The 27,118-nt window shown below is 41.4% G+C and overlaps 1 protein-coding gene across 4 annotated transcripts in view; it reads right to left on the bottom strand.

The window, feature by feature from the left end:
• Positions 1 to 7,164: 7,164 nt before the first annotated feature.
• MAP2K4 (mitogen-activated protein kinase kinase 4) overlaps positions 7,165 to 27,118 on the bottom strand; it is a 90,538-nt gene continuing 70,584 nt past the window's right edge. For 3 of the 4 annotated variants that reach the window (XM_031674817.2, XM_031674816.2, XM_072940760.1), the window contains 6 exons: positions 25,073 to 25,124; positions 22,030 to 22,157; positions 17,463 to 17,540; positions 14,714 to 14,862; positions 10,864 to 10,909; positions 7,165 to 9,708 (listed from right to left, as the gene is read on the bottom strand). In XM_031674817.2, the coding sequence (XP_031530677.1) occupies positions 9,595 to 9,708; positions 10,864 to 10,909; positions 14,714 to 14,862; positions 17,463 to 17,540; positions 22,030 to 22,157; positions 25,073 to 25,124 (567 nt within the window). In that variant the 3' untranslated portion in view covers positions 7,165 to 9,594. The remainder of the gene's footprint in view (positions 9,709 to 10,863; positions 10,910 to 14,713; positions 14,863 to 17,462; positions 17,541 to 22,029; positions 22,158 to 25,072; positions 25,125 to 27,118) is intronic. The other variant, XR_012060342.1, reaches the window with a different exon arrangement.

Below are 27,118 nucleotides of genomic sequence, written 5' to 3'. Positions count from 1 at the left end.
GAATGTCATTCTAAGTGAAGTAAGCCAGAAAGAGAAAGAAAAATACCATATGAGATCGCTCATATGTGGAATCTAAAAAACAAAAACAAACAAACAAACAAAAACAAAGCATAAATACAGGACAGAAATGGACTCATAGACAGAGAATACAGACTTGTGGTTACCGGGGGGGGGGGGGGCGGGGTAGAGGGTGGGAAGGGATAGACTGGGATTTCAAAATTGTAGAACAGATAAACAAGATTACACTGTATAGCACAGGGAAATATACACAAAATGTTATGATAAATCACAGAGAAAAAAATGTGACAATGAGTGTGTATATGTCCATGTATGACTGAAAAATTGTACTGAACACTGGAATTTGACACAACACTGTAAAATGATTATGAATCAATAAAAATGTAAAAAAAAAATCTTGTCAAGGGTCTATCCTTTCATTGCCTTTCTCAGAGAAACAAATTAATATCTCTCCATTAAATTTTGTCTTTGGATTCTCCCACATTTATTTCGGCTCTGATCTCATTTTTTCTTTCTTTTTTTTCTTTGGATTTACTCTGTTACTAAACAAAAAGGAGAAAAATATAAAAGATCTGAACAACAAGGGGAATACGCTTGATCTAATACGCCTGGAGAATTCTGCATCTAACAGAGAATATATGTTTTTCTCAAGAACTAAACGTAACTTAAAAAAATGATCACTACTGGCTCTAAAAAAATTAAGTTTCAAATAAATTCCATATATATTATCATCTCTAACTACAATGTAATTAAAAGTTAATAGCAAAAAGATATTTGGAAACTTTAAAATACGCTGTTAAATAACTCCTTGAGCAAAAAACGTTTTAGAACTTTAAAGAAAGCGTAAAGCAGCAACAATAATGAAACTGCTGTATATCAAGTTATGGGATAGGCCCACAACTGGTCTTGGAGACACAGGTATAGCCTTACACTCTTACATTTAAAAAGAACCAGATCTCAACATTACTGAGTCTAATGTTCATGATAAGAAGTTAGACAAATAACATTACAAACCTAAAGAAAGTAGACGAGGTGATAAAAATAAGAGCAGAAATGAATGAAATAGAAAAGAAAGCCAAAAGGTGATTTTCAAAACTTCATTAACTCAGTAGACAAACCTCTGGCAGGACTGATCAAGGATAAAAAGAGCACTGGGAATAACATCACTAATGGAAAGAGGAATAAATAAACCAGAGACGAAAAAGAAAAGAATAATATCAATAATCATATGCTGACAAATTTAACACCACAGACGACACAGGGAAACTAACTTCAGAGAACTGACATGAAAAGAACTTTCGAAATACATATATCATCTCATTGCATTAATGCAGTGATTGAAACTTTTCTCACAATGAAAACATCAAGCTGAGACAGTTTTACAGCGAAGTTCTAAAAAGCCTTCAAGGAATAGTTTACCCCAACTTTATACATAGTCTTCTAGACAAGAGAAAAGAGGGGGGAAATTCCCCAGTTCATACTGTCAGGCAAATCTGATTTTTCAAAAAAAGGGAAGAAAAAAAAAAACAACAAACAGTCTCAGAGGAAAGAAAAACCACAGCCCATCACTCAGGATTATGGCTGTGAAAACTGTAAACACAACCAAGCTGTGGTTATTCTAGTAAAGAACGGTTTAGGGGGGAGGGCATGTCTCAGTGATAAGAGTGTATGCTTAGCATGCACAAAGTCCTGGGTTCCATCCCCAGCACCTCCATTAAATAAACAAATAAACAAACAAATCTAATTACCCTCCCTCCCTCCCCAAAAATCTTTAAAAAAAGGAATGGTTTAAAAGATGGTTGAATATTCTAAAAATCCGTAAGTAATTTACCACATTAACAGATTAAATAAGGAAAGTCATATACTGACCTCAGCAGATGCAAACAAATCATCTAGATGATAAAATTTAACCCTCTTCATTAAAAGCAAAACTAACTCTTCATAATTTAAGATAAAAGGAAACTTCCTCACTCGGTGAAAGAATATCTACTAAAACAAAACAAACAAAACAAGACAAGCATCATTCTAAGTGGGGAAATGTTAGACACACTCTCACTAAAATAAGGACTGAGGCACACACACCTGTTACCCCCCTTCTACTTACTGTGGTATTAGAGCTCATAGCCAGGATATTAAGGTAATAAGAACAAAACTGAGGCTTAAGGAAAAAAGAAGGAAATGAGGTATCTGTTACTTGCAGATGATATAGGCACTTAAATAGAAAACCCAAAACAAACGTAGGCCAACTGTCAGAGAAAAAAAGGGCTTAGCAATGTGATGGATGTTACCAAAATTCAATTAATTTCTATATACAAGGGAAAACAGAGAGATCACACTATGATAATACCAGATATCAATTACCTAGTAATAATCTTACAAAGACGTGCTAGACCTCTATAGAAAACAGTGTTTTTTAAGATAGTAAAGATTTAGATAAATGGCATGATAGATCATGTTTTTGATAGGAGGACATAATATTGTAAATACGTCAATTCTTCCCAAACTGATCTACAGCAGTGGTTCTCAAAGCGTGGTTCATGGAACAGCAGCACCTGGGAACTTGTTAAAAATTCTTTTTAAAGAATTTAATTAAATTCTTATTAATTCTAATTAATGTAATTACATTCCTAGCCCCCATCCAAAACCTACAAACCAGAAACTCTAGGGGTGAGGGCCAGCGATTCGTGTTTAAACAGCCCCTCCAGCTGGTTCTGATAAAGGCTCAAGTTGAGAACTACTGATCTATAGATTCACTGCGATGCCAATAAAAATTAAAATAGAATTTTCACATTTTTATCGCTAAGAGGAAGAAAAGGAGAAGAGGTTCTGGGTGTGCGGGGCGGGGAAGGCGGAACCAGCCGTCTCCACAGTGCCACTCGCTGTGTTCTCTCAGTCTCTATACTGTTCAATCCTAGACGTTTCAGTTGGTCCTTTTCACTTCTTACTACACTTGAGAGTCTCTTATTCCTGGCTTATATTTTCAAGCCTCCCACTTGACTTCTTTAACATACTAAGTATTTATTTTATATTCTTTATCTGATGACTCAAGTAACTGTTACTGCTTGTGGTCTCTGCTGGTTCTCATTCAGCACCTTGTTTCTCTGTGTGTTTGTGATTTTTAACTGTGAGCTGTTCATTTTCCTTTGAGCCTTACCTGTGGAAATTCTTTGAGCCTGAGTCGAAGGAAGAGTTCCTGCAAAGATGACTTTGACTTCCTTCCTCTAACCGCCTGGGGACAGTACTAACAGAGGTCCCTTTAAACTCTCTGCTTGGGGTTTTTGGACCGCAGGAGTAGTATGAATTCAGACCATGAACCTATATGGAAGTTGACTTATGGTTACAGATGCGTGGAGATCTTAAAAATTTCCCTCCAACCAGTGCCAAGATGAAGGCAAGCATGTTTCAATTCCATCTCTCACCAACTGGCAGGCTTTTCTTTTTCCACCTTACACTCTGTATGTAGCCCTTCCAGGTCCCAGTTTTACTGGAGGATTTCCTAGGAGATAACCCACATCAGGCAGGCTCCACATCATATTTCCTGAGCCCTGAACCCTGCATAATTTTAAATACAAAAGCTTAAGTTTTCCAAGGTTCAGCAGAAAGTCTCAGCCCAAAAGTTAATTTGTTGGCACTTGGTTAGGTAACTTTCAAAGAAAAGGCCTCACATCTTCAAGAACAAAAGGTGCTCCCAGCAAGTTCTAACACTTTTTTTTTTGTCCTCAATTGAAGAAATTCTTCATGCTTTGAAAATGGATTTGCTTTCTAGAAACAGAAAAAAAAAAAAAGGTTGGGATCAAGTGATCAAGTGGGATCAAGAGTTCCTGATTCTGTTTGTGTCAGGGCTTGGCGGATTCCTGACTTTTGTGCCAACTCAGGAAAGCATTTTGAAGTAAATAATTTTATTTTGCAATTGCTATTGTAGCTACTTCAATCATGAGTATTGTTAGGGGAATCTCATCCAACATCCTGTTGGAGACGGAAGCCTCTAGTACTTTAACTACAGTCGGCTACTTGCTTACATGGCACCTGAAATCTGGTTGCTAAGTCTTGACTGTGTGGTAGGACAGCCCCAGCTATGGTCCGTGTTCACGTCTTTGCTTTTAGCAGAAGTACGCCATGGATATGTACATCCAATTTGCTTTGCGTTGTTCTGGGGAAAAAAGCATCTAGGTGCACCAGGATGAAATGCTATCTTCAAGTGTGAAAAAAATCAGGCTCGTATGCCCTTTTTAACCAAAAAGCACTATCGCTGGATGACAGCTAAGCTGACTATACCACGGGGCCAGCAAGATGTGTAAGACTGACTTACAGACAAGCAAGGAAGGAGACAAACAACTAAGCATGATCAAATGCTGCATAGAGATTATATTAAAAAAAATGATTAGAGCTCAGAGGACAGAATTGGGAAAGGCTTCCCAGAAGATGTGACATTTAACCCAGGTCTTAAAGAATAAGCAAGTGCTTTCGAAAGACAAGTGAAGAATAGAATTCTAGACAGAAGGAACCAGCTGAGGCACCAAGAAAGCACAACAGAGCAGAGCAGGGCTGATAAATCAGGAAAGGTTGTGAAAGGCACATACATTCTGTAAAGCAACCTGCATCACTCAAGCTGGAAAACAGCTTTCTTCCAGGACCCCCACCCTTTTCTTACTCCAGCCAGTCAGCTAATTCCACCCGCCAACTTGTCTCTTAAATCCCCTCCTCTCCAGCCTCCATTTCACTACTTTACCTTCCCCAACTTTTGCCTAGAATATTCCATGTTTCTTAACTGGTCTTCGAATCTCCCCACTTCGCATCCAGCCTACATAGTTAATGAAATGATTTTTCCAGAGTACAAATCAGATCAAACTACTTCCTTGCTTAGAAAGCTCATGTGGTTCTCTAGCCCTTAAGAGATAAAGTCCGTCCTTGGCATGGTGTACAATTCCGTATATGATTCTGGCGGTCTACCGTAAGCAAATTACCTAATTATTTAAGACTGGTCCCCCGTGAGCAGGACTGAGGCAACAGTACCCTTTCTACCTCAGAGAGCCGTGTTCACATTAAATCTGTGTGTAACTGCTATGAAAAACTAGAAGTCCTATTTCTTCAGCAGCAAAACTTACTATGTTGATAAAATTTTCAAATGCAGATAGAAATTTGACTCATCATACGTTGTGATTACTCAGTTGTGACTTTCCACTGTGCTATATATGGACTGACAATTTTAAAAGGCAGAATCAGATTTTACATTTAAGGAACATAATATACTCTGGCATATCATCAGAAAAAAACTGTTACTGCAGACACTGAGCTACTGACCCATATAATGATTTCAAGGCTTGAAATTAGAATTCCTGGATATTCATTTATCTGAAAGCTGGGGAAGATCAAAAAATGCATCACTTCAGCCTGCAGTGGATTCCCAGAAGCCATGTTTCGCATACTAAAGGCATTTTTCACACCAGAGTCTGATACCAACTGCCCACGACACCGGGTCTCACAGAGGAATCTGAGAAGGGAGTCACCATGGCCGATTGGACTTTCCCTCAAACCACTTAATGTGAGGTATTTAAAGGAGCCCACAAATTCCAGACCAACAGTTTTTAAGCTCTCTGCCCCTCACATCTTGAGTGACAAGCACGGATGCTATGGAAGTGACGGGAGCACACAGCCCTGGCCAGGAGCTGGGGACACTAACCACCTCTGGAGCTGAGACGGGCAGCCGGCAGCCGGGGCACTTCCAAGACCTCTTGTGTCCCTTATCCGTCCTCCTGCAGCTAAGACAGATGGACAGAATCAAGAAGTGAAAGGGCGTTTTTATACTAAAGGAGCCACCGCAAGTCCTCCTCCTGCCTGATCTCCATTTTCCGTGACTGCCCAAAATGTCGCCGTGCTAATGGGGACATCGAGGCTTCTATACTGAATTCTCAGGTGTTGCACTTAGGAATTAGGACCCGGAGTTCTCTGGTTAGTTCTCAGTAACCGCAGTGCCTTTGTATCTGCCACCAAGCCCCACTGTGGCCCCAAAACTACTGGCCTCAATTCATTTCCAGACAGCGAAGCAGGCCTCGCTGAGGTCTGTGAGCAGAGCGTCCCTCCCCACAGTCCGTCCTCCCAAGGCTCAGTTCCACAACACGCCCATCGTGGGGGTTCTTTACTTAAGGTACTTTCTCACGGTAGGCATTACAGCCAAGGATTTGAATCTCAGCTCCCCTCCCTCCCGTTAGCAGAGCCAGGACTTCACTTCTCTGAGCCTTGTTTTTTTCCTAATACCTAAAACGGGCCTCCACAGCCTGACTTTGGAAGGCTACGGTCAGGATGCAATGAGATTAGCAAACACAGGTAGTGTCCCACGGCACACGGAGCGTGTGGCCCACCTGTGACACTCCGTCCTGCACACAGCGGGCGCTCAGCTGGGATCTGGAAACTCCGTGGGTGTCCTTTCCCCTAGTAGCTAGGCTTAGCTGGCGGGGCCAGGACTTCTCCAGCACACCCGTCCTTGGACAGGGCTTGGCACTTACCCCACCTGGTTCTGGAATGGCACCTCCTGCACTTCAGATCAGCAGAGAAGCAGGCACAGGAAAAGGTCTGAGCTGGTCTATGTTCGGTGAGTTGGCACGTGATCAACGATCGACAGGCGAACTCAGTGCCGGAGCTCCGAGTTCTTCTCTCCGTAATTCCCAGGCTCCCACGGCGTTCTGCTCAATTCACCGTCCTCCCATTATAAGCCTCCCAGGTCTGACCTCCACAGGGTTTCCACCCACAAACCTCCTCCAGCCCCCACTCTCAGGCAGCAGCGAGTGACTACGACCTGTGCCGACACCTGATGCCCACCTGGCAGCCACCGCCCCGGGAGCAGAGGGCACGGCTGGCGGCCAGACGTCGGGCCAAGGCGGACCAGGTTCTTACACGTCATCTCTCTCCACCAGGGGCCAGGCAAGCGACCAACGAAGAAACAAACCCAACTGCATTGTGCCTGCTCAAACAGAAAGCAAAGCCGGCTCCTAAGAAGGGTAAGACCACAGGAAGGGAGGAGAAAAAGAAAGAAGCCATAAGCACTTCCGGAAGAAGAGAAGTCTTCCCAGTGTGAAACGCAGATCATTTAATGGCCTTTACTTGACTTTCCCCTTTCAGGGTCTGGCTTCAGAAAATCAAATTACAAAGTCATCATCACATCCTAGATTTATTACAACTGACCTGCAGGCAAAAGGATAGAACTATTACATAAACACTTCGATTCCATGTATATATCTTAAATAGAGGAAGAATTCAAACAAGAATACAGGATAAAATATTCCAAAGCTCCAAGAAGCAGTTATGTTGCTGAGCTCCGTTTTTACAGACAAATAAGGCAATATCCCTGCACATCAGCTTTTTGATAACTTTTATACACTTTTCTATGGTACAAGAGGAAAACAACCAGCGCTCACAATGTACAGTTCTTACACTATCTTCACAGTTTGTGAACACTATACACCCTTTTGTTTTAATAAAGATACATTGTAATAAACTCCTTGCCCTTAAGTTTATAGTTTATAATAATCTATGATTAATACACTAAAATTGCCTTTTTATGTGGTCATCCACACAACAGAACGGTCAGATCAGCTCCTGGACAGTCAGAACTGCTTTTATCTCCACTTGTATATGGCAAAGTGACCCTACGCGGAGCCAGACGGAGGGCAGACAGCAGAGAAACAGGCCCCTCCTGAGTCCCGGGAGTAGTGGAGGACGATGGCTTGGCGTGGTCAGAGGAAGACAGCAGTGCTTCCTTTCAGAACTCTGGGAAGTCTGGGGTTTAAATGCCGTGGGGGAGAAAACAGGAAAATCAGGCAAGTGGACCAAAGCGACAAACCACTCGTGAATTCCGAAATTTACAGGGATGTAACTTTAAACAGCACCATTCTCCCTTGGTTGTTGAGCAGTGTTTGTGACTGTCACTCTGGGAGGAGACACAGCAACGCCCACCGGCAGTCGGGTCTGTCACGGCACCACCTGCACCTCAGACCAGGGCCGTTTCCTGCTCCAGCGTGCTCGGGCGACTCACGGTGCTGCCTGCCTGACGGCCACGCGGATGCTCCGTGCCAGGGAGGCAGGGAGGCACCCAGGAGACCCGGCTTGGGGGCAAGTAGAGGGGCAGCAGGAGATGGCAGACTGAAACGGCTTCTTGTAGCTATTCTGGGTCGGTTTGGGGTTTTTCAGGTTTTGTTTTTTTTGCAGAATTCCAATTCCAAGAAATGACGGTGACTTGCTAGAGATTCTTGCAGGTGATGCGCTTAGCCAGCCCTGCCTTCTAGAGCCATTCCAGATCCTCACCTGTCAAACACGTCTCTAGAAAGGATGTTCCCACGTCACCGCCCCACACTTCTCAGCCTTTTAACCACGAGAGCCTCTGAGAGATTTGCAGCTAAAAATCCTCGGCAAGGAACATCCCTGGTAATCATAAAGGTTTTTGATAATGGGGGGAAAAAGGCAAAATATGGATTAAGCAAAAACCATAGAGCGGCAACAGACCACACACATAGGGAAAGAGATTAAGAAGCTGAGGACCTGGACCAGTGATGTCAAACAACTGAGATTTGGTCTTTTGCTGCCTACAAGACATCTTTAATCAATCAAGGCACATTGCCACTAGCTACTTCTCCCTGTTAGTGAGTTGTGATGGCTGAAGCATCCAGCTTGGGACCAAGGGGAAATATATAGCTGCTACGAGTTGTTCCAGATAAGAGACCAGAATTAAAAACATCTGTAAACTTTGCCCTCCTACTTTCTTCTTCTTTCAGTCCTGGTGGTTTGTGGCAGGTGGAACATCAAGTTGGCAGCACACTGAATTCTGAGGATGAAAATCCTTAGGCTGAGCACCTTCTCTGACACGTGGCAGACTCCTGAGTCTTCCTGACGAAGAGCAGAAGGACTGGTGAAGGAGAAAAGAACACATTCTGTCCTGTCTCAATATTGTCATGTTCACCTCTCTGAACGCAACATGGTTTTTGGTAAAGATAAATTCTAATTTAACATGATACTTCAAACAGGAAATTTGGCTGAGCACATCGATACCCAAACATCGACAGTGGCTGTGAAGCAACAGAATATCAAGTCAGTAAATCTATTGCACTTGGTGAAGAAAGAAAACCCCTCCCCTGCCCCCAGCCCCAGGAGCAGCGTGCCTTGGCGGCGGTGCACGCCCTTCTCACCCCGGCACGTCCATCAGCGCGCTCTTCCAATCTCTGGAAGTCTGATAAAACACCACTCCAGTAGCTGCGTCTCCAGGTTTCGAGTCTAGAAATGAATTTAAGATGTGATCTAATCACAGTCACCAAACTGATCGTACGAACTTCCACATTTCATGAGTATGTTCTTCACGAAAGAGCAACATGCGGTCTCTCTGACCAGCACTGACACTGTGTGACCGACCGAGCGTTACGGGGATGCATGTCGAGGTGACGGGAGTCTACAGACATGATGGGAACGAACACCAGTCTTACTGCACGTGGTGTCTGGGCGAGCAATAAAAACACTGTGATGCGGGATGAAGATTCTTCACGTCTTGCTTCCGCTCAGCCCTTTTCTCTAGAGTCTGACGTGGCGGCGGCCTCAGTCCACATACATGGGGGAGCTGGGGGTAGCGGGCATCTGATCCAGGATCTTGCAGACATAGCATGCGACCTCCACAGCTCGCTCCTCGTACATCAGGATAAAGGGGTGTTTCTGCAAGAATATTGAAAAAACAGAAGAAACAAAAGAAAAATGATCAAGATTGGCATCAGAGCTCATGCTGCACTCTTCCCAGGGGTGGTACAGCACAGAACGGAAGGCTCCAACCAGTACAGCCCTAACTTCCCAGCACAGCACAGCACAGAGAGGCACGAGTGGCCTGGACCGGATGCAGCTGTGTTATTAGCGGGGGCACGCGCCCGGACGGGACCCGCTCTGGGGGAGCCGCCCTGGCAGTGAGGTCTGGAAGCCTCTCCGTTCCCAGGGCGTGTACGCTCCTCAGCATGAAATATAGCTGGAGCCTCTGCCGCCGTCTGGGAGCCGAGAAGAACCACGCGCACACCGGCTGCTGCTCTTGGGGCACGGGCAGAAACTCCAACCTCCCCTACCTCCGCAGACTGGGCAGACAAACCTTCCAGAAACGTTTCAGTTCCAACCTTCTGACCCCCTCTGCGGAAGAGGCTCAGCAGAGAGTCTCCTATGAGCGTGCGACCTGCACTCTCCAAAGCCCATGACTACAAGCCCAGTTTCTCGTCCTCTGTCTCTACTGACAGTGTCTTTCATGGCTTCTCTAAGCAGTGACTGAATAGCTTCAGTCATCGCTGGGGCTGCCCAGAAGTTTTACTGAGCTTCCTTGGAGAGCTAGAAGCCAAGGGTGACAGAGGAGTCTTTTCTTAAAATACTCCCACGTTATTAGGTCACAGTACTTTCTTCGCTGCCGAGAACAACGCCCCATCCAGTAGACTGTGTAAAAAGCCCAAGTCCCATGGAAGGGCGAGAGCTTTCCCAGAAATGGCCATATGATATAAATGTGCGTGAGGGCTTTTAATAAAGGCAGAGAAAGCACAGTAAACTCTTACGGACGCATTACATACATACAGACCATGCAGCGGAAAACGGCTCCTTAGAGTGAATGTGAAAGTTCTTTAAGGGTATTTTTATAACATGTCAAGGCCAAAATTTTCCATGAAAATCTAGTTGGGGAATTAGTAAGAAAATCAGACCTACAAATGTTTTCTTTCCAAATATCTTTGTTTCAAAACATTTAAAAGATTACTCAGTAAGGCCGCGCTGTCCGTGCCAGAGAGAAGCAGCATGCTAGCGGGTGCAGGGGAGGAACAGCGGGAATGCCCAAAGCCTCAGACTCACCAGAAGTTCCTTATACTTTGGCCTTTTGGATTCATCCTTCGTAAGGCTAAAATAACATAAAAATCAACATCATTAAAATGGAGACACATTTACACAAGTATTTTGCTTTTCACAAGCAAAATATTACCAACAAACAACTAGTTTTTTTCCTTTGGAGACAAAGTAACAAAGCAGACAAACTGCCAAACATGAAATGCACACAAAAAAATTAGTCTACAATCTAACAATTTATCCTTAAGATATTCAGTGTAGGAGCGTTAGTGAACAATTAGAAACAAGGTAATTGTTGAAAACTGGATAAATGACGGCACAGCTACATGTCAGAACACCATGTAGTGGAACGTATGACTACAAGTATGAAGTTGTAACTATACGTGTCTGTGTGTGGGTGTGCGTCTAGAAATCTAGCATACATTTACAAAGGTATCACCTAAGAGAAACCAGTAACCCAGCAAGTCCAGGAGGTAAACTATATATGAGTTTTATAAACTTATCCTTGGAATTAAAAAAATTCCACACCCTGTATCATAATCCTGTGCACTTTGGTCCAAAAGTTGACGAGAGTACAATTCACTATGGACACACTGACACATTAAAGCCCCTGCCCTGCTGGTATCTTCCCCTTGAATTCCTCCCTGTCTAATCAGTGTTGCCAGAAGTATTTTCATTTTGTTTGTTTTCATCTGCTCTGTCTTGGTCCATATCTTAATCGCCACTCTCCTCCAACCTCAATTAAATTCATTTCTTACCATCAGAAGTTAATCCTGACGGCACAGTTCCCTTCTGTCTAAGCTCAGTGCTGTTCCTCGTGTCTTGCACCTTTTGCAGTGGCCATGTGCTACACAGAAGCCCTCTTTGGGAATGAAGGCCTTACTCCTCCACTGCTGGGAGTCATGCCAGCAGACAAGCCTCAGATGTCACCTCTAAGGGATGACAGCTGCTGAGAGCCACTGAAGCCTTCCTGGGGCAGCCTGTATCTAATAACTGATCCACAAAGGCACAAAGAAATCCAGGACCCTCCTCCACGTCCAGCCAACCTTGGAGGGCCCATCCCAGCTTCAGAGCTTCCCACAGGGTGGGCAGAGGCCTTCGCTGAGACTGCAGTGCAGCCCAGCTCCCCTTCTCCTGGTCCCCTTTCTGCCGAATCCCTTCACTAATTGTTGCCCCAAACATCACTGCCATTCAGCAAACTCCCTGTACGATTATCGCTGTCCCCAAAGCCTGCTTTCCAGGGAACCAACCTGCAACACTCTTTTGCTGGGCTTACTTTTCTTCTTGGTCAAAGACATCTTTTCAAAACAATCTATGAATGATAAACTCTTAGGCTTTCCATTCCTGGGGGAAAAAAAATCTAATTTTCTCCTTATTTTGAATGATAATTGAGTGCCCAGGTACAAAACTTCAGGATGAGGCTGACAATTACTTCCCAGCACTCTGGAGCTACGACTCCACTGTTTTCTGGCAATCATTGCTCCTGGTAACAAGCCTGCTGTCAGTCTAATTACTTAACTCTTCACAGATACTCTAACTTCTCCTCCTGCTGACTTTTACTTTATTATTGCTCTGCAATTTTGCTTCAGTGCATTTGGTTATAAATTTACCATTGTTTATTGTACATGATACAAAGACTGTAATTTCAATCTGAGCACCTATTCTAAATCAATTCTCAAATGTTTTCTATTATCTCCTTAAATACTGTTTCTCCACTTTCAGAGTTGTCTTCTGTCATTTCCATTGTATAAATCTTTGAATTACTCATTCTGTTCTCCCTGATTCTCAACTGTTTTCCCACACATTTTAGTCTACATCATGCTGGGGAAACCCTTGAACCTTTTCTCCAGTTTCCCAACTCTGTCTTCAAGTGTTTCCAATCCAGAGTACATCAAATGTGTTATTTTTTTTTTTATCAATAGCTCTGTCTTTTTCATTTCCACGTCTAACCATTTCAATTTGTTTACTTCTTCCTCAGTCTTAACTGAATTTGCACCTTTATTTCCTTGGGCATCTTAAATATACTTATTTTTAAAGTGTATTTTAGACTATTCCATAAACTTGTCTCGATTAAAATTAATATTCTAGTCTGTTGCTTTTCTTAACATTAGACTTCATGCTTCTTGATCTTTTTTCATTACTGCCCTTCCTGCCTGTGAAGTTTAAATACTGCATATCTACTACAAATCATTATACTATTTGAGATTTTCTGTCTCTCCAGGATGGATTTTTGCCCCTTTGGAGGTGATAGCACGCCATTAAGAATGCATGTTCTAGACAGTTTTCAACTTAAAAATAATGATCAGATATGCATTATAAAAATACATTTAAAAAATACAACTCTCACAAAAAAGAAGGAAAATGGCTTGGAACAAGGTGATACTGGATTATGAAGAAACCAAGCAGGAATCCAAATGATCCAGGTTAGAGGTAAGAGGAACGCCTAGGGCTAGCAGAAGGGAGAGTGGACCGTTGTGGAGAGCTGAGATAAGCATATCACAAAAACAGACAAAGCTCAGCTGCAGGCCCTAACAGTTCAGAAGGCGGTGGAAGTACACACCTACTCGGGGAAAACAATGTGATACTGATGGCTATAACCATGTTCATGGGAGAGAATTTGCACCAAGGGACACAGAAATAAAAACCAATAAGGAGATCAGGAATTAGAGAGCAGCCCTGGCGCTGTGCTGGTGACTCAGATTGGGTGCTGCTTCCTTTTTAAAAACTGTCTAGTTTTACCACTTTGCACACATATGCACAGCATATAATTGCAAACGTGGTTATTTTACACATCCCACTGTAACGGAATATCTGGGTAAAGGAGTCTGAGTGGGTCACAGAGCAGCACCCAATCTGAGTCATCCTTATGGCCTTCTCCTGTCTAGAAAATCTTGAGGGGTTCCTCAACCCTCTGAAAACCAACACAAAAGTAGAATTTGGTTAGAAAAGATGAAAGGGACTTGAAAACTGGAGTCAAACAAATATTTCCTCAATTTTCAAAAAGAGGGCAATGCTAGACTATGAAACCTAAGTCTTAGTCTCATAGGACCTAGAAGAGTGGAGAGAGAATCAGCATTCCTGGGAAGAAAAAATTATGAGGAAAAGAAAAGCATTTTCAAGAATGAAAAGAAGAATACACAAAATGCTCTGGCTTTTTGCACATAAATATATTCAACTTTTAAATCATGCTGGATAAACAGAATAATGAAAAAAATTCAAATGATAACTAAACAGGTTTTATTTAAAATATAGATTGAAACAAGCACAAGGTATGACTGTATTGTTGTCATATCAGTATATATTCTTACATGCTACACACACACACACACACACACACACACTCGTTAAAAGGTGAACATTAGACGTGGGGTTCATACCTTCCTTGGAACAAGATCGCAGTGAGCCATTTTATCATTCTACCAGTTGAGCGCTGGGCCTGACTCCATACACCCAACTGTGTCCCGTGTTATGTCAGAGCAGAGAGCCACCCCTGAGAGCCTGCTCTGGTAGGGCTGTGACTTAGCAAAAGCTTCCAAGTGACTGTGGTACAACTGCACTGTTACAACCACAGCAGAACAGGACGACCAGTCTCACCTATGCTGTACTGCCTGCACATGGTACTAGAAGTCTGTAGGCAGAAGCCTCTCCACCACCCACATCTGGTTTTCATCAGCACCTGAGCAGCAGGTAAGAGTGTGCTGACCCTCTAGGCTAGCTGGAATCTTCCATGTGACCCAGAGTCCAGCTCAGAAGGCACGGGGGTATAAAGGAGGCCCCCTTCCCAGGATAAAGTTGCAAAGGTGCTAATATCACTGTTCTCTCACCAGATGTTGCTGAGTACCGTAAGCCAGATACTCACCACAAGTTGACAAAGTTGATGAAACTTGGGGAGAATTCCCTTTCCTCAGAGTTACTCAGCTGTGGAGGATCTCCTTTCACGACTTGTGTTAGCTGATCAAATACACTATTCCACTTTGGATAAGGAAACCGGCCTGTAGCCAACTCGTACTGAAGAGAACACAGAGAAAAAAGCAAAATACACTGAGCATTAATTAATACTCTTCACTGGAAAGGCTGCATTGCAAATCCAAACTCCAAGCAAAACTCTTGTAAAAGCCTTGAATTGAACCAAGATCAGGTTGAGGTGGAATCTTCAGAATTACTAAGGATAAGTAAGTGGAAGTGAAATTTAGAAATCAAGATAGTACAGAGAATTCTGTATCAGCCTACCTGCAGGACCTGGGCCAAGGAGAACATCCAACATTAGCCCAGACGCTGTCCCCATAAAGCCTCGGGCTGCTTCTTCCCCGTAAGGGATTCTGAAAGGTTGGTTCTACAACCTTTTTAGTACAAAGTCTGCACAATTTGTACCCATTTGAATGGAAAGCCATGTTCAGACAGTGGTCAAGTTCATTTCGAAGGTAAAACATTCAACAAACAAAAACGCTGAGCTCAAAGGAAACAGTGTACAAATCCTGTCCCACAGCCATGCTGTAGTGACTACAGTTCCACCCACCAGCAGACACTACTCTGACTGAAGAAACCAAGTCAGCATCAGACCCTTCACATCCTGAGCCCCAGGAACGATGCTCAGCACAGTATCTCTAAACCAAACCAGCTCTGAACAATCTTGCAGGCCTATGTCCCAATCTGTTACGGGTCAAAGACATTTATGAACTGTATTTTCATCTTTCTCCCTCTCTGTTCTGAGGATAACAGAAACCTAGAAATCGTGCTTTTTCCAAGAAGTAGGACTGAATCTGAAGTGTGGTCTAAGGAATCCCAGTCCACGTGCACTGACAGGTGGCTGACACGTGAGGAAGACTCCAACAGCGAGGGACAGAGAGCACTACCTGGGCAGACTGTTTCAGAACTCCTTCAGCTGGGGACATCTGATTTTGCCCATTTAGTCAACCATTAAAGTACTAGTTCATACAATGAAAAGCAGGCAATCAAGCAAATATAAAGCCACCTTCGACAGAAAGCCAGCATGGCCTTCTTCCCCAAAAGATGGCCTCCTCCAGCTCAGCGCTGCCTCCACGCGCACACGTCTGTGGGAGAGCAGGCAGGCAGGCACATGCAGACCCCACTCCTTTGGCTAAGGTTTCTTTTGGATAAAAATATAAATGCTTGGGAAGTATAGCTTACTATTATTCACAGCAATAGGAAAGGAAATGGCTTTAAAAATTTCTGTGTTAAAACTTTTCACAGAACAAAATTTTGTTTTAATAATAAACTAAAAACTTGCTTTTTAAACAGAACTGGTTTGGACATAGATAGGTGCTTCTGAATCATGAATATCCCTCATATGCAAACAGCTGCCTCAGTTGGAAGCTATAGGTCTTGCTGCAGTTTTTGGAGCAGTCACCAGACCTAGAGATTCCCAAGCTCCATGTTCCTTCCTGACTAAAGGGCAAAAGATCCCTTCCCCTTTAGTCAGAAGACTCCATGAGGTACCTCCCATACTTGGTCACAAGGGAAACTAGATGGAGTCTCCTGCAGAGGTGAGCTACCAGCCTTCACATCTCTCTATGGAGAATTCAGCAGGTGTGGTGGCATGACTCACCAAGGACAGCTCACAAAGGTACGTGATTCTCAGAAGAGATTTCAGGACCATATAATGCCAAGGAACGAATGAAGATTATTTAATAAGCTACAGAAAAAGCTCACTGCTCTGAACCTGCTAACTCCAGGCTCTGGTTCTTACTGAAGATGGGAAGAAAATGGAAGGAAAAGTTGAGGGCTGCCTACCAAACAGGACACAGCCCCACCTAGTGATGGAAAATTCACAGTGCAGAAGAAGCTGTAGGAGCTCTTCCACACCAGAAAAGAGCCGCTGAGCCCTGGTGAACAGCCAGTGCAAGAACATCAATCTTAAACTTCAAAACACAATTTGGTAATAAGGGAATCAGCAAATAAATCTATTTTTAAAATACAACCAAAGTTTCAACAGCATCTGTAAGTGAGGTTTATTTAATCGTGCTTGTTAATTACAAATTAAGTGGCCTTCTTACTGTTCTTTCTCGGTGTTGTTCTAAGGGAGACACTTCATCTAACTGTCCCCTAGGGGGTTCTCGGCCCTCAACAACGGAGTTACTTTCAGCTCATTCATTTGTGCCTTTTCTATTCAGGAGTAGAGGATTTCAAGCAGAAACTATCTTCATACACACAGACGTATACCTGACACATACACTGTCCTCACTATTCCTGCTGGACATGGGAGGGGCCGGGGTGCCCACCGCACCGCCCTGGCTGCGGAGAGCTGACCTCCCTGGCCCTGTTCTCCGCGTAGCTCTGACTCCCAGCATCTGCCGCCGAGAGACGCAGAGCGACACCGTGAGAGCGCGCTGGGCACTTCACAACACCTTGAGGGAGATACCCAGCGCCAGTTTGATTTTTAAGGAAAAAAACTTGTTTTTCAACAATTAGAAAATATAGCCTCTACGATTACAGCCATGGGGTGGGGGCGGGGAGAACTAGGCATATAAATCGAAGACCGGAAGAGAAAAGAGGTGTTCTTATGAGTGGCGGAGGCCTGGTTAAGCCTTCTTTCACTTTGAAATTTCCTGCCACGCTACTGTGACAAGGCTGAGTCGACGAGAACATACCAGTGTGATCCCCAAACTCCAGACATCAGAGCGGACGTCATATCCTTGTCGTGACGCACTCGGGTCTATTCTCTCGGGCTGGAACACAAAGAGAAGTCACGGTCACTCCTCCCGCACACCCGCCGGAGCAGGGCGAGGAAGCCGCCGCAGCTGCGCGGGCGCACGCCCGGAGGGCCCGCGGCCAGGCGCTCTGCCACCGACCGGAGGCCCGGGCTCCCGGGAAAGCGAACAAGGTCGGAGCCGGCTCCACGGCTTCCTGCGGGAAGGGAAGAAAACAAGCCACTCTTCTAGCTCTTCCCCCTAAGGACTCACAAGGGTTACAAAGCTGAAGCTGACAACAGGCCAAGGGAGAAAAAGGAGGAACAAGGGAAAATAAAGAATTACAGGGCCGGATTAGTAGCAAGTAATGCTAAAAAATTAAGGGGAAAAAAAAGAAAAAGAGATTAGGTCAAGAAAAAGAGATTAGGTCTTCTGGTCTTACCACTCTTCACTTCAGTGAGTAAGGCCATATACCACAATACGTGAGACACAAAAGCAAACGTGAAAAAAACCAGAAAATACTTTGAGATGAGTGAAAATATCAAATACCAACATTTAAGGGATTCAGAGAAAGTACTGTTCAGAGGGAAATGTACAACTGTAAACACTTAAATTAAAATGAAGAAACATCTCAAGTAACATAACTTTATTCAGTAACTAGAAAAAGAAGAACTAAAATCAAAGATAGAAGAAAGGAAATAATAAAGATTAAAGTAGAGATCAATGAAACAGAATTAAAAAACTAATGAGAGAAATCAAAGAAATCAAAAGTTTGTTCTTGAAAAAGGTAACAAAACTGACAAACCCTCTAGACTATAAAAAAGCAAGATGAAAATAACTAAAGTCAAAAATCCAAGTGGAGACATTACTACCTACTTCATAGAAATAAAAAGAATTATAAGAGAAAAAATTATAAGAGAATATTAAGAACAACTGTATGCTAACAACAAGATAAACTAGATGGAATGGAAAAATTCCTAGAAAAACACACAAATTACCAAAACTGACTCAGAAGAGTTAGAAAATCTGACCTATAACAAGCAGAGACTGAATCAGTAATAAAAAGCCTCTTAACAAAAGTAAACCTTACAGGAACTGCTAAATAATTTCTTTACCAGACATTTTGAAAACCTGAATGGTCATACAAAGGGAAAAAAGTGAGTATGACGTTTTAGTCTTGTTAACAATCAGAAAACGAATATATCCTGAAGAATAGTTCTTTTGAAACCAAAGTGACTGAGTGAATCAGTGTTATCAAATTTGTTAAACAGATCAAAGGAAAATACAGCAACAATTTCTTAATGTTGATGAGATATATAACTTGATTAGATTTCATGCCTAATAGGCTGCATATAATTCAAGAGAAGATTATATTAGGATTTGAGAAATACCCAAGATAAAAAATAAATTGGTATATTTCAATAAGTATTGCTATGAGTTCTTCTTTCTGTTGCTAATTAAAACTATCTTACACACTAACATGGAAGGGCTTCTATAGTAAAAGGAAAAGAGGTACAAGAGGAAATGATATAAAAGATAGAGAAACTAAGGTGACTTTTTAGAAGTCTCTTCACGTTGGAAGGTAGCAGAAGGGAAGGGTAAGCGGGTACTTGGTGAAGGAATCCTCTGAAAATGAAAATAGTATCAATTACGCATTTGGGGGAGGAGAACAAAAGAAAAAATCTGAGGAAATTAGTTTCTATTTTGCGAATGTTTCAACTGCTTAAAAGGGAAAAGGCATGTCTGTAAGCATTACAATTGGTGAGATAACCTAAGGTGACCTGCACTGTAACGTGAAGCAGTATAAAGTGCACACCGTCTACGAAGCACCCGTGCCCAGGATGACGACCTGACACTATGCGTGCCGGGGCAATCAGACAGGTCCAGAGTGAAGGATGTTCTAAACAGCCCCCTAGAAAGTCAAAGCCGTGGGGTGGGGTGGGGTGGGGAATGGTCTAGACCAATTTAGATTAAGATTAAAAAGTGTAACTACTAAAAGCAATGTATAACATTGATGTGATCCTCAACTGACATCGAAAAATTACATTTATTTTGGACAAGTGGGAAATTTAAGTATAAACTAAATATCAGATGACATTATAAAATCCTTGTTAATGTCTCTAGGTTTATGTCTTAGGTGTGGTAATGGTATCATGGTAATGCAGAAGAATGCTATTTTTCTCAGGACGTGTGCACTCAAGTGTTCAGAATGAAATTCATGATATCTGCAACTGCCTTTCAAATGGTCTAGAATATATATATATATTTTTTTTCTGGTGTGTCTGTACACACACATACATATATTAGTACACACATATATGTGTGTATATATAAATGTGTGTGTGTGTGTATGTATATATATATATATAGAGAGAGAGAGAGATGAGGAGGTGGCAAAATGTTAACAACCAGTTTATGGAAAACTTATGTTTAAAGTCTACATTTTATATACTTTTTACATTAAGTTATCTGATAGGAAATCACAATTCCTAAGACTAAAGACAAACGGCAAATCTTAAAGAGACAAGATACATTTCCAGTATCTCCTGTCAAGGTATATCAAAGAAGAGTCAAGACACCTGGAGGCTTTTAAAGTGAATGCTGACTGCACTCCTGTCCATCTGTAACAGGCCTAGGAGACAGCCAAGGACAGAGGCTTTTCTCTTGGGCCGGGAGAGAGGAGAGGCAGAGAGTTTCTTTTCAGACCACTTATTCCAAAGCTGCAGGAGGTTAGCAGGAAAAAAAAGCCCTGCACCTTCCTGGGCCTGTGGACCTTACTTCTACACAAAAACTCAAAGTCTACTTCTTTCTTAAAAGTTACCTGAATTCAAATATTCAGCTCTATTGGAGGTGCAATTGCATTTTTAAAATCTGCATTAATTAGATATAATTCTTAGGCAGTGTTACATAGCAAAAACACTTAGTCAGCCTTAGAACTGAGAAAAGCCCTAGAAGTGTAGTTAATAGCTTCAGGGCATCATAACTTAATGTGCAAATTATATGAATTCTCAATGCCCCATGCTTCTTCTTTTTTATTTCATACTTTTGAACTCATTGTCCCATTTATTCTTAATTACAATGAATGCAAGGTCTTCCATATTTTCTGAAGACTGCCTGGCCAATAGACACCACAAAGCCACAACTTTAAATGAAGGTCTCTTTTTGTATTCACTCACACACACACACACACACCCACCCCTCTTTCATTTTCATTTGTAGAAAAGGTGACATGAAAAGATATAACAAAACGAAAACAGGGCATTGAAAGTTGCAACAATTCTAAAATATTGTCAATAACCAAAAATGTTGAAATATAGTGTCTTTCAAATACAATGACCGGAGTATATAAACAGGCCACAGAACATGTACAAAAAATATCTGTAATAAACATAATGCTGGGCCTCACATTATTTACAGATGGGGAGATAAAGGAAAAAACTGATGCAAAATTTACTTTCAGATGATGATGAAAATAAAATGTGTTCAAGTTTTTGAAATAAGTGTGAAATCTAGGGTAGCTAGCCCACCCAGCCATAAACAAGGTAAAAAGCTGTAATATGTAGCCTGTCATTTTTCTTAATTTTCTACTGCTTAAAGCACTGGGTATAGAAGTATAGAAATCAAGAAAGAAAGTAACAAGTAAGAGGAGAGAAAAAATTTGTTCAATTCAAAGCTAATCTTTAGTTTAAAAGAGTCTACGAAGATTAAAACAAGAACTGCTGACAGGAATGCCTCGATAAGGGATTGCAAACCTATGTGTATCATTCAGAGCAGCATGCTGGTCTCCAAAGAACATGCCACAGCAAAGAGACACCAACACCTAGGGGAAATGTCTAAAATACAGACACTAAATTTCCGCTCAAAAATAGATCGAAGCCCAGGCTGTAGCAAAGTGCAGCAAACACCCTGGGACAGGTGAGTGTGACGTGCGTCGAAGGATGGTAGAGGTCGGTCTCCTCGAAGAGAAAGAGGACCCAGGCTGGGAGCCGGCTAAGCCCTACCCTCACGCGGGTCAGCATGTGTTTCATCCACCTCTAAAGAAGGAACCAGTAATATTCAAGACAAAGCCGCATACCCCATGACACATACTGCAGGCTATGAGGAACTCAGGTCTTCCCGGAATTCTCTAACTGGAAATAGCATCACTTCTCACATCAATGTGTCCACTAAATACCATCTCCTACAGTCAAGACAGCATACGGGGTTGAGAAATACAGAGAGGCCGTCTAAGAACTATCCATTTGGTTGATTAATAGAGTAGCATATAATGAAAAAATAGTAATCAGAGAAGACCGTGATGCTTAGGGCCAGACAAGAGGAAGAGAGTAAGACCATATAAGGGAGTTCACTGGGATAATTTCACCAAGTTTCACAGAGAAGCTAGAACTCATCTTGGCTTTAGGGAAGAAGAAAATATTCTAGCATGGTGAAACTGCACGACTAGAGGCAGACTCCTCAGAAGTACAGCACCAAAGGGCACATGCGCTCTGAGCAACGATATCGAGCAAGGTCTGGCCTCTGCACTTACTGCCATGTATGGCCTGCACCCAGCATCTCTTGTCTTGGCAATGGAGTCCACAAGTTGTCCACTGATGCCAAAGTCACAGAGTTTAATATTTCCACTTCTGTCCAGAAGAATATTGGAAGGTTTGATATCTGTAAGACATAGACATCATTCAATGTACAAGTAAATTGATCAAATGAGCTACGTTCTAACATTGTAAAGTACTTCAGGCAAAAATACTGAATTAAAAATCTTAGAAAACATTAAGAGATCAAATCTTTAAAATTCAGATACATAAGATGAAAAATTGAAAAAGCCACTTCCTGAATGCTGATGCTTAAATACTCATTATCAAAAAATGCTTCAAAATAAATTTAGGCATTCTATAAAGTTATCTTTGTTTTCATCAAGTGACATATTCATTTACTTGTTTCAAATTCATTACATCAAAACGTGATGAATGAATTTAATCTATAAGAGTATTTTAAGCTACTTTGTGTGTCCAAGACTATAAAACTAAATGCAAAGTATACAAATTATAAACCCACAATTTAGTCAAAGTAGAGCTTTATCTAACTTAAGAAAGTACCCAATCCAGTACATCTGAAAGCCCACAAGCTTTAGGATTAGAAAAGCCAAGTTTCAGGATCTGGGTCTGATGTTCACAACGCAACCTGGGGCAAGCCACTCAACTTTCACTCAGCAACCACAATTTCCTCATCTATGGAATCGCAGCAATAATTCCTAATTTATACGGTTGTGGGAGTTGAAACACCTACCACAGTATTCATACTCAGTAAGTGCACCCACTTAGTAACTGTTTCTCCTTGAGAGAGGTTTCTGATCTTAGACGGCTTCTTCACGTTTCTCGTAGCCAAGCCTTTTTAAGGTCACCCTGGAGAGAACAGATGCACTTCTGCCACTCTCGGAGTGTGTGTGCCTGCCTGTACACCTGAGAGAGCTGAACCCCTTCCATTTAGTTCTTCAGGCTTTGTATTACACAGTCTTGCCACAACGGCCCTTAGGTTATCACCCCTTCCTCACTGACCATCAACTCACTGCCAGAATGTGCAAATCACCTACCTGGCCAATTCTCCCCTCTTACTCATTAAGTTCTCTGTTCCTATCTCAATCCTTCAATCCATTTCCTTGTCACTGTCATGGATCAGTGAATAAAAAGTAAGGATAAAAATAAGTAAAGGATACAAAAAAATGTCTATAACTCAGAAGGTGACTGACAAATAAGTCCATAAAAGAGCTCTTACCATCACGGACACAGCTGACTGGCTATCAAACATCCACTCCTAACCACAACACCCCTTCTAACAGAACTTCCATTTTACTGAGGTATCCATCCTCCTCTGTGTAGATCTATCCACATCTCCAAAGACTGGGTCCTGATCGGTCTAAGGTTGTCAGGGCAGCCTCCTGCTCCTTGCTGAGGACTAGTTTAGGTGAAAGACACGAGGCAATTCTGATGAGACAAAGTATCAGAAATATGCAAGGGAGATTTTCTTGGTCCTAAGACAGCCACACAGGAAGAAAGAGCTTCTTCTTCAAAAGGCTGTCAAGTCTAGAAGTGAGACGGGGCCCACTTTAGTTGTTGTTACCCTGAGGATGGAGCCGGCATATTACGGAGGGCAGAGCCAGAAGAAGGGAGTGTGAGCCCTAATCACATGGTGCTTGGAGCCACCTCACCTGTAGACTCACTATGACAGGTAATGGGTTCCTTGAAGTTTAAGCCAGTTAACAAGATTTTCTGTTACTTGTAATCAAAAGCACTATAACTGCAGAAAAAAGTTAACTGATCCAAACTGGTAAAAAAAGACTGCTATAAACTCATCATTTTACTTAGTAATAGGAAAACCTGTTATTTTCAGAAATAGCGAGTTATTTCTGAAGCCTTTCCCTTTTATTCGACCTCAGGCACTGTCTTAGTGCTTCACTGTGACCGCCGAGTATGCCTACAGTGACTGTCAAATGTCCTAAAGGTAATGCTCTCATAACTACAAAACACAGCAAAAAAGGGAGAGAAAAATCCAAAACAAGAACAATATGTACAGAAGAGCAAAATAATTTTGTTTAGGGACCTAACCTTACATGATTTTAGGCCAAAAGAGAAAATAAGAAGGCCACCCAATATTATTTTTAACAAACATTAAGTCAAGAAAAATTCAGTGAAATATTCTGATGTTCAAGATTACAGTGGTCCAGAGTTGACCCCAAATTAAAATTACTTAAGTAAATGCCCTAATTTCTTTAATCACAATCTTAGAATTCTTTACCCTTCGAACGTGAGGTTTTCCTTTCTCTGAACATGGCCTTTTACTTTCTGTCGCATTTATTGTCGGGCTGGACTACACACTGTCATGTGTTGTCTGAGGCTCGTCCATTACGAACTTACTGAGGACTCTTCAAAGTCACCACCTCACGATCCTGAGTCTGTCAGAGTAATAAACAGCGCAACTACTAAACCTATTTGCTGAATTAAACTCAGGATTCCCACTGTCTTCCAGCAGATACACATCAAATGTTTGAATTTGGACCTGTGTCTAAAAAGGCCAAGATCACTGTTTTCACAAATACAAATGCTTTGGAGGAATTTCAATGTATAATACTAATTCAAGAATCTTTCTCAATTTACAAAAATATCCTCTACAGTAGAGAAGAAACACTTGACAGGGACAATAACGTGCCTTGGAAACGCTCGAGGGTACTATCCTGCAGGTTCTTCTCTGACAGTCCACCTCCTGCCTTATTTGTACAGACAGAGAAACATCCATTACCTACCAGGCAAGTGAATCATTATTTTTCAACTATGGGTAATAAGAACTTGAGGCAAGGTCTACTTCAATTTCTAGAGCCAACATTCTAATAAGTTAGACAGAAATTTATAGAATACCAAAGGATAAAAATCCTAAATTAAAGTTTTAGGGTACATATAGTATGTTTTGCTAAAAATACAAATATTTCAGGAAAACTTATACAATGCACTGTGATTTCAAATTATTTTTTTTATTAAGGAAAAATATTAATTTCTAGTCTATAAAAAACAATTCATACTCACCTCTGTGAATAATTTTCAAGTTTTCTTTTAAGTGGTTTAGTGCTTTCACAGTCTGTGGAGAAAAAGCAGAGCCAGGATAAGCAATCAGTTTTCTTCTGATCGGCAGCAGGGAGCGTGCGGTAATGGCTCAGGCAGTTCTCCGCATCTGTTAAGCGGGACATTTCAATCTCCTGACCACTTTTTATCTTAACTGAAGATTCTGAATGATGATTTTAGACCTGAAAACTTAGTTGCCTTTACACACCTTTCCCTGACAGCTAAAAAAAAAAAAAAAAAAAAAAAATCCTAACTCATATTTTAAAAAATAACTCATTAAAAAGTTTCATAATCTTTCTCATAGCTTCAAACTTTTCAAGAATAGATATACTTGGTAGGAAAAGGTCCAACAGTCTGGTCCCATTATCAACCCTAGTTTAATAAGTTTTCCCAAATTTGCAGTTTCTCACAATCATTCACCCTCATTGGGTGTTAGGCCTGCAATAATTTTGGCTGAACTAGAATGTATCCTTCTGCTTGATCACGGCTCATGATCATAAAATTAAAGATCTCCTCAGGATGGAGGAAACAGAGACCTGAATTAAAATTTCTACGAACTAAAAGAGAAGAGAAGCACAGGCCGACCGTTTGAAAGGTCAGGTCCCGCTGCCCTCGGGCTGCTGGTGTCAGCAATGCAGAACACAAACCTGCAGCATTTCCAACAGCCAGGGCTGTGTGTTCACCGGGTTATTCATGAGCAAGGAGAGATTTAACACAAATTTTAAATGTTGTGCTTAAGGTGAAGGATGATCACCTAGTCTAGAAATAAAGGCAAATATATAATAAATGAGTTATTAGTGCATGTGTATTGCAGTATATGATAAAATAACTGTATTTATGTTTTACAGCTTCATGACCATCCTGTCGTGGAGTGGTTAACAGCAGGATTCCAGGATCAGGCTGCATGGGCTTCAATCATTTACCACTTACAAATGTATGTATTTCAAAGCAAATTAATTACTTAACCTCTCCATGCTTCAGATTTGTCATCTGTAAAAAGGGGGTAACACTATTTACTATTGAGAGTTGCTATGAACATAAATGGCCTGATAATCAGCAAATAAACGCTCAATCCCCATTAGCCAGTACCATTATTCTACTACTGTCCCATTATAATTATTATGAATAGTAACAAGTTCCAAGATAATATCTGGTTTGGCATACTGGTAAGAGATGACTGAATTGATCAACATAAAATTTCATATACCTGGGTCTGAATAATGAATAAGTTTCTAGTATAACCTTGTTTATACTAGACAGCTTCCTTTTATAAAATTACATAAAAGGGTATGTATCTTAACATTTAGCTCATAAAAACAGTTAAATTATTTAGCTGAATTAATGCTTAAACTTAAAATAGTAACATGAGACCTATGAATCTTAAGATTATAATGATTAGAGTTTAATCTGACTTCAAAAATTCCATTTTTTTTTGCATCGCTTACAACTAAAATACAGTTCAGAAACTGTCCACATGTTATAACATTAATCCTTAGTGATTAAACAATAAATTGACAACTAACAGGGAGACCATATTGGGTGTGGAGAAGGTAGGGAAGATAGGAAATTACATGCAACTGGAATATGTCTCTTACAACTTCCTATAAATGCAGTTTACACATCCACTAACCCAGGTCATGTCAGTTCAGATTCTCAGGGGTTTCTAAGAAACTGATTAATTTTACTCTATCAAAATAATGTTTTTTCTTTTTGTGAAAAAATTGTAAATGACCTTTCTTAGCTAAAAGAACAAGAAAAAAATGATCATGAATTCACTTTTAAAACTCAAAAGCAAACAGTAACTCTTTTCTTTTTGGTACTGTGGTAAAAGTGATTTGACGAAATTAGTAATGCTGGTTACTGAAATTACTGGTCAACAATTTAAGCAGTTTAAACAGAATAGCCCAAATCTTAAACCACAGGTAGCATACTTTGTCTAAGAGTTTCAATTAAGGGACTTCAAAGATATTGCTGTAATTCTGATTAATTTAGGAATAACTGTGATAATAT

Source organism: Vicugna pacos, chromosome 16, assembly GCF_048564905.1.
Source record: "Vicugna pacos chromosome 16, VicPac4, whole genome shotgun sequence".
Lineage (NCBI taxonomy): Eukaryota > Metazoa > Chordata > Mammalia > Artiodactyla > Camelidae > Vicugna > Vicugna pacos.
Note: the sequence above shows the minus strand (reverse complement) of the source record. Positions and strands in the feature narration are given on the sequence as shown.